Source organism: Ruditapes philippinarum, unplaced genomic scaffold, assembly GCF_026571515.1.
Source record: "Ruditapes philippinarum isolate M1 unplaced genomic scaffold, ASM2657151v2 ctg2592_1_1_1_1, whole genome shotgun sequence".
In the NCBI taxonomy this organism is placed as follows: domain Eukaryota; kingdom Metazoa; phylum Mollusca; class Bivalvia; order Venerida; family Veneridae; genus Ruditapes; species Ruditapes philippinarum.
In genome coordinates, this window is record NW_026864566.1 from 90,145 (window position 1) to 99,171 (window position 9,027).

At 34.3% G+C, this 9,027-nt stretch overlaps 1 protein-coding gene across 1 annotated transcript; it reads left to right on the top strand.

The window, feature by feature from the left end:
- Positions 1-351: 351 nt before the first annotated feature.
- Positions 352-9,027, top strand: LOC132726094 (uncharacterized; the record flags this gene model as incomplete). The annotated part of the gene is given in 5 exon segments (XM_060711362.1): positions 352-425; positions 2,041-2,207; positions 2,938-3,371; positions 4,235-4,403; positions 4,580-9,027. Coding segments are annotated over 4 exon segments (5,151 nt in total). The 5' UTR covers positions 352-425; positions 2,041-2,080.

The window sequence follows — 9,027 nt, forward strand, 5'->3', positions numbered from 1 at the left end:
ATAAAACAACGTTATTGAAGAACCAGTGCAATCTTTTGATTATTTAGTGTTTACACAACAAAACGAATGGGAAACCATACAGATTTAAGAGAACACATTAGAGTACACATTTGTGGTTCGTAATTTGCCACGAAGTTTGACGAAAATGCCCGAAGAGTTGCGAACCCGTTAAGTGTTGTGTGCGAAAAGGAAAAACATGGATATTGGTTACAGTTTATAAAGGTAAATAAATAGACAATGATTTTGTATATATCTAATTACTTTTATCATTTGATCAAATGATTCTACATTTGTAACACATTCGAGTACACATTTGTGGTTCGTAATTTGCCACGAAGTTTGACGAAAATGCCCGAAGAGTTGCGAACCCGTTAAGTGTTGTGTGCGAAAAGGAAAAACATGGATATTGGTTACAGTTTATAAAGGTAAATAAATAGACAATGATTTTGTATATATCTAATTACTTTTATCATTTGATCAAATGATTCTACATTTGTAACATTATCAGAAACAATATAATATAATAATTATGATCTGATTAATGTTAAATAATTACTACATAAACATGTTTTAACTTGAAGGAAGATCTACGTAAACTTAAAGCAAGATAACAGATAAGGTACAAAGTATCAAGAACAACGTAAGTTTTAAAGTGACATACCAGTCTAAGAGTAAATGATTTATTTACATTTTGTCATATTTATTTACAAGTTATAATAAACGTCACAAGAGTAATCAATATCCCCCGTGAACCACATCCTAACACGATGCGCATTTTTTTTCTATTGAACATAGAAGAACCGAAAGTGTGTGTTATTTAAGAAATAATATATCCGAAACAGTGATTTTATCGCTCAATAACAATTTTATAAAGACAGTGTTTTTATATTTTATGCAGTTTTTGTACATTTTATCCTTAACATTTGTTATTATCAATAATTGTTAAAGTAGACAATCAATTAATTTGTCAGCTTGGCATTGAAAACATAAAGCACATTAATGTATATATTTAATAAATTATTAACGAAACATTAATACGGCACGTTGGAAAACGGTTAAGAGGGCGTTATATTTTGTATTTTAAGAGCTAGCTATAATGTTCATTTTGTTTTGTGAATACTTAAACAGATGTTGTTAAGACCAGAGCTCGAATGAGACAGCTGCATGTATAATATACTACATAACAATATTACGCATATAAACAATCAAAGTATAGTAAAACAATTACAAATCTTTTAAAAGTGTTATTAAATAAGTCTTTCTTGATACCATATCAATGTGACGTAGTCGTACAGCTCGATAAGATAAAGGTAGTACTATTTGTTTTTCTAAGGTTTCTGAATTAATACAGTGTTTATATGCTCCACAGTGCACTTCAATATGGCAATAAAAGTGACAAGTAACAATGCAACTTTAAACCCAACTTTTACCTTTGATAAAGTATGATTTAATAAAAGTGAATATGGTTAGCAATTTATATACCCAGTACTATGTAACTTAATTAGATCCTTAATCGGAAGTTTATTTGTCAGGAATACCGAAGGTTACGAATGTCTCGGGTAGACAGTCAACTAGACAATTTTAACCGTTCACTGCGCTTACGACTAGTGGCCAGTTTGAATACCTGTAGACAATCATAACGTAATAGAGAAATCAGTGTAACACATTGGAAATGATATAGATGGTAAAATAAAGGTGTATGTGAGATACTCGATAGTTGCAATGGTTAGGGAAGTTGTCCTGATATTGATTAGGTCGGAGCTGAGGCCTTGTCAGAGATGTCTGTGCTGTAAATATCATAAGTGTAACCCATTGGTTGCTGAATGTATGACAGTTAAATATGCCCTCGGGGCCTTTATTTATTTAGCGGGTTGATTATAATCTCGTTCTGGTCCTAATCTCGTTCCGGTCCTACTTTGCCGAGTAATAACGTCTTAATTCACTCATTTTCAAACAATGTGATACAACAGGATATATTTCTTTTCAATATCTTGAAACAAAAAGCATCAGACATTATTTTGTATTTGTTTGTGTTAAAAGGTTATCATAGAAAACGGAGACAGAAAATGCTGGAGATACAATGACTACCTTCAAGAGCCAAAACTTTTCTACTTGCTTCAACTTTACAGATTTTTCATCCAGACTGAATGAGCCAGAAGCTAAACTAATAATTGTAGACATAGCTAATGAAGTATCTACAAACCAGGGTTTGTGAAAATTACATTTCTACATTTCATTTCACCCAAATAATAAGGATTACAAGAGGATTAATAACCCTCCATGTTTCAGTTCAGCTAAATTGTACACCTACCAAGCTGTTTAAAGTTACGGTATTTGAGCTAACATTGAGAGATGACAATCTTAAGACAGTTTTGTAAACGATTTATCATAATATAACCTACCATCCTGGAGGAGAATTCTGTTAAAAATTCGAAAAAATTACCCTCTTCTAAATTTAAATGATTTTCTTCAATTAAAAGGCCACCCAAAGATACGGGAAAGTGAAGGTTTTGGTAAATCGGTGCAAAATAATGTAAACATACTTTTTTCTTTGGTTATTCAGCAAGAATGATTTTGATGAATCAAATTATTCTATGTAAGTTAATTTATGAAAATAGCCTGACAAATAAAATGTCTCCGTTTGAATTACAATTATAGTAACTATATGCTCAATTTATGAAAACGTCAACCTTATCGGTGTCAGTAACCATTAGAGCACAACGCTGACTGAATTAATTCAGACATTCAGACTTAATAAACTATTCAGACAAATTGTACAAATTAAACGTTTCATACTAAATAAAATAAACTAGACTTAAAAGCAAGCAACAACGTAAGAACACTACGAACACTACACGAATAACTAATTTAAAACTTGATAGTATTTTTTATTTCATTTTGTCTAAATATTAATGGTTTTATATTCCATTTATACAGTAGTTAAACCTGATATAGAAGACGACCAAAAAAGATGGCTGATTGTTGGGATATGCCTACACAGTGTTATATCTCCTGCATTAAGAAAGTACATACCACCTGTTGTAAGCCAACTCTACAACAAATTGAAGCAAACAGACAAGATAGACACACAAACATTTGCTAAACACATGAAGCGTTATAAACCAACAAACAAAGAATTGAACTACGAGGCGATCAATAACAACAGTGCCATACCAAAAGTGAAAGGGAAAAAGGATGAACAGAAATACAACTATAATGTAACAAGCGATGTGGATCTGACCAAACTATTCCTGGCTACAAACATGGCACATTATACCGGATTTGATGACACATGTGACTCATCGGCTCTCCTGGGAATCATTGTTAATATTGATTCATTTCAGACTTTGCCAAAACAGACTGCTGAAAAGGTAGTCAACAAGAATTTGCTATTGTTCGAGATTGATACTTATTTGGTTTAAACATATTTATTTCAGTTCGATTGCGAAACAATTTAAATTAATCACTTTCGAGTCAGTTTCCTGGAATCAACCAGTACTGGTGTCATATGAAGAAACATGGTCGAGACCCGATATGGGCTCAAACTCATAATCCCTGTGTTGAGAGGCAGACACCTTAACCACTAGACCACCGCTTCCCCTATACTTTTTAATACTTTACTTCACGCAGACCTAAGTTTGTAAACACAAATGTCAAAATATGTAGAAATAGATGTAAACATATGTTAATGCGATTAATATGCTTAATTTTGAATAGGAGAACAGCAAATGTTGCAAGCTTGGTTTTATTGAGCCTATACATTTGACCGGCTTAAAATCTTCAACTGTAACAAACTTTTGGACTTGCTTAAACAGGAACAAATACTTGTGAATTTTTATGTAACATGAGGTATACATGTAGATAAAATGATTTATCACACACCCGTGCCGATTTTGCGACTCCGTAAAAACGGTAAAGCACGGCCGTGCATATATTTTGACAGCGTTATACAAACATAGTGTAAAGACGCACTGAATGTTAGCGTTATACTATAGGTGCGTCAATGAAAAATTACTCTTATTTCACTTAAAACGGTCTTTATTTTGGGTATGTGATAAATAGAATATTAAATTCGTGTAAGGTCATTACTGAATTTATTGCACTCGTTGAATAAAATAATATTATGCTCGCCAGAGGCTCGCATAATATAATTTTATTCAACTCGTGCAATAAATTCAGTATTGAACTTACACTCATTCAATATCCTCTATTTATTTTACAAGTTGTTTTACAGGTACGTTCGGATATTCGAAATCCTTGGGCACATTGCAACTTTTCCGAGTGGGACGTGATCAAATATCAAAACTCATTCCAACTAATGAATCAGTTCATTAGAAATCTGTTACTTCCAGTTCAAGACGAGACAGCAATTCTTGGACAACTGTTACAATGGCAAACAAATGGTTAGTTAATATAGCATTGATAAAAATTTAAATATACATAATTTACAGCAAACTTATTTGTTTCAACATTCTTTACATATCGCTAAGAATATGTTAACATTACTTTACCACTTATTATATTTCGGTTAAGAAGACATTTTAACCTACATATATAATTTTCAAACACTTTGTTACAGGGCTGCAATTTTTGCAAGGAACAACACTTGGAGTTGAATTGATACAGGAACTGAAAAAAGAGACCAGAGCTTTATGTAAATATATTCTTGATATTGTTTTAAAAAATGACACGAGTTTTCAAGATGTTCACAGATCTTTATTGTCAATAGAGGGTTCGTTAAACAAAACATCTGAAAGAATAGATAATATTGAAACTGAAAGTTTACAGCTGAAAACCAACTTACAATCGTTGACAGATACAGTGACAGGTTTGCAAGATTCACAGAAAGAAAACTTTGAAAGTGTTGAAAGTGTGAAGACTGAAATCAGTGATATTCAATCCTGTATGGGTCATTCTCGGTCAGAAATTGCTAAATCTTCAAACAAAGTAACTCAATTAGAAAGTCGTTTAGACAATTTGTCACTCGACGTATATGGCAATGAGAGTGATTTAAACGATATGCAATCAGAAATAATATATGCTAGAACTGAAATAAACCACACGAACGCAAATGTAAATAGTGTGAAGAATGCATTAAAGGAGACACAAGAAGCACTTCAAAAAAGTACTCTTAATCTTCAGAGTACTAAAGCTGACTGTGCTAAAAATACAGCTGATATTGCCAACATCAATAAATACCTATCGTATGTCAGACCAAGTGGAAAAGTATTTTTTTATCCCCCGGACAGGATTTCTACTTTTGTAAGTCGAGAGGAACAATTGGAACAATTGAGAGATAGATTTAACATTCATAGTAGTGACACACATACACAAGTAATTTGTGGATTAGGGGGAATCGGGAAAACAACACTGGCTGTAGAATATGCATGGACCTTTCAAACATTTTATCCTGGAGGTGTGTTTTGGATGTCAGCGGAAACAAATGAAGCATTGGAAGATTCAGTCCAACGTCTTGCTATAGATATAAATATTCTCGGAAATAATACTAAAGAAACGCTCGTTAAAACACTTAAATGGTTGTCCTGTGTTCAAGAGAGTTGGCTCCTTGTTATCGACAACGTGGACATGGATGAAATTCAGGGAAGTGTGAATGAAATACTCTCACATTGGAAAAGGGGTTCAAAGGGGCATATCATTATCACTTCTCGGAGAGAAGCAGAGGACGCAAAAGAGACATTCAATGTGAGAGTGGAGGACTGCATCTCTTTGGATATTTTAAATAGAAACGAAAGTGTAAAATTTATGATGATACGTTCATGTCATAGTGGTAAAATTGACGAAAGTCTCATAGAATTAGCAGATGAGCTTGGTGGACTTCCACTCGCCTTGGAACAAGCGGCTGCTTATATAAAAGCTATACACTGTTCATTTGATGAGTATCTGAAGAAATTTAATAGGAAGAGACTAGGTGTCCTCAAAGCAATAAGACCACAACATGAAGTGTCGAAAGAACGTTTAGCGGTACGAACAACTTGGCAATTGAACTTTGAATATATTCAAAAACAATCTGAGGAACATGGACTTGGAAATTCAGCAATAACTGTGATGGAAATTGTGGCCTTCCTATATGCTGACGATATCCCGATGATTCTTTTAAATGTTGGTTCGCCAAACGTTCTTGACGAAGAACTACTCGACACTTTTGAAGAAGAATTAGGAATCAAGCAAGTTGCCGAAATACTATCACGATTTTCTTTGTTTAACAGATGTAGCACTAATAGCATGAGTGTGCATCGATTAGTTCAGGAAGTAATTCGACAGAATATAAAAGATGCAGAGAGAAATGCTTTCATCCTACAGTGTGCATCACGAATGGTCAATATGGCGTTAGAAAACACACAATCGCCAACGGATGCATTACAAGAGGAAAATATAGGGAGAGCTTCCTTACAAATGTGGAGTAAGTTAGCACTTAATGCAAATACTCTAAAAACTTATATGTTTGACTACACAAAAAGAAATGAAACATTGAAAGACATCTGCTTTAACATAGAAACAACAAGAATTTTACAAACTAGTGCAATATATCACAGTCTGTACCAAAGGCAGGACGAGGCCTTAGCATGCCAGGAGCAAATGCTGAGTATTATACCGGCTCTTACAATGTCAGAACGTGACTACAATTATCTAACTAGAATTAAGATACCTCTTCTACAGAATGATAGACTTATTCTTCAAAGTAGCATAACAATGGCTATAGCAGCAGAATCAGTTGCATCGTCAGATCCTAGTCAAGACCAAACTATCGCACTTTTAGATACAGAATCGTTGCACAAGATGGGGAATGATGCATTTAAGGAAGCAAGATACCAAGTTGCAATACAATGTTATTCTGAGGCGATCACAGCAAGTAATGGAAACATTGACATAGCAAAGTATCTTACGAACAGAAGTCTGGCATACTTTAAAATATGCGACTATGAGAATGCTTTACGTGATGCAGATAAGTGCATACAAATCGACCCGAAATCATACAAAGCCTATTGTTGGAAAGCATATGCAATAGGAAATCTCATACGTCTTGAACTTTTACCCAAATCCTGGGAGTCTGCCGGATTAGCTGCTGCAGCTGTTGCTGGACACCTTAACAAACATTGCTTACTTGAATACAGGATGAAAATTGAATATCCGGTGGTAAGATACAAAATTATCACAAACAAATCTGAACTTGGTAATGAGATATCGTCCATGATGAATAGGACTTATACAACTTTACTTCTGCGTAGAGGCAGATACCAAATTGCGCTTGATAAAGGGGAGATCACTACAAAAAGTGTTCAAGTAATTGGAGTTGAAGATGGTGTTGAAATTGAAAGTGCAATGGGCATTGCTTTGATAAATCCGAAAAAATACCTGCCCGACATTAAGATCGAGCAAGAAATAAAAATCTATTTTGAAAATGTCTCTTTTACAAACGAGACAGGTCAAATATTAGTAAGTGCTAATGTAAATGCAATATTTTATAGATGTAGATTCTCAAACGGTAAAAAGGGATGCGAAGACTTTCCTTCTTGTGACGGTAAAAACGGCTGTGTTAATTCAAATCCTGACGAATGTAATTATTTGTTTTCAGAACAAAGGAAAACGTCGTTCCCAAAATCGAGTGGAATCACTGGATTCCCAGGTATCAGTGTATGTCAAAATGGCAATACATTGTTAGATAATTGTGTTCTTGATAGGTGCGGTGGTGGTGGAACTTTAAGTATTCGAGGGGCTGTATTGAAGATAAAGAACAGTGTAATTCGTAATATGAGACAAATGGGCATTGAAGCAAGAGAGGGGGGTATTACCTTTGCTGAAAATTGTACAATTTGTGACAATCAGTTTCACGGGGTGGCTATAGGGCCAAAAGGTAAAGGACATGTAAAAAGTTGTATCATACAAAATAACAAAAGAGAAGGCATCTGGTGTGGAGGCAACCTGGAACCAAAAAAGAACTCAAGTTTGAAAATAATCTCAAAATCAGGAGGTGGGTCCACATGCGAGATATTGAATAATTTGATCTATCAAAATGGTATGTCAGGAATTTCATTAGATGGTGGGTCATATGATGTATCCGGAAACAGAATTTTTGACAATTGGCTTTGGGGAATGATGATAAAATCTCGATCAACAACACATATTTGCAACAACGATATATTTGAGAATAAATGCGGTGGTATAAGAATTGGAGTAAACTATTCAGCTGTAGTCGTATTAGATGGAAATTCCATCCGGGATCATACTGGCCCTGCTATTCACACAGAAGAAATTGCGTCTGACGTAGATACTTTTATGAGATCACAGCATTCAAGTGATAACCATGAAACGATGAAAGATATAGGCATGTTAGATGATGAGATCATTTTTTATTCAAACTTACCTATTATTACTACAAGAAATGTATTTGAGAAAAACAATAGCGGGAAGCAACATCCAAATAAAATATCAGTCCTTCTTGAAACGTGTTGTTTTTGCCATGTAAATTCCAAACATTTGAAATACTGTGGAAAATGTAAAAAAGCAAGCTATTGTTCAAAGGAGTGTCAGGAACAACACTGGAAACGACACAAGGGTGTATGCAAACTCATTGTTGAAAAATACACAATAGACATTAAAATGTCAGATACAGAGAAATGGAACGAATTTCTGTTTGATCCTGGAATGATAGCATTCCGAGGAAGAAATGCTCCATTACCAGGTTTAGGTGAAGGTCTACCACCAGACAAATTTAGTGAAAAGAGATTTATTGTGAAAATCCAGTCAGGGCACGAATATACTCCCTATAATCCTAACAAAGATTTAAGACTGTATGACCAAACACAGACGTTAGATATATTTTTCAGAAGTCCTGAAATCTATCATTTGGTTTGTGAGTGCGGAGTTTTAGCTGCATCAAGATTGACAACAAAGAAAATGTTTTGCTGGGCTTCTTTTAAAAGCAAAGGCAGCGTAATCCGCATCTACACAGACAACTTACCCCCTTTTCAAACATGGTAAAACTGGTACTTTTTGTGTACACTGAAT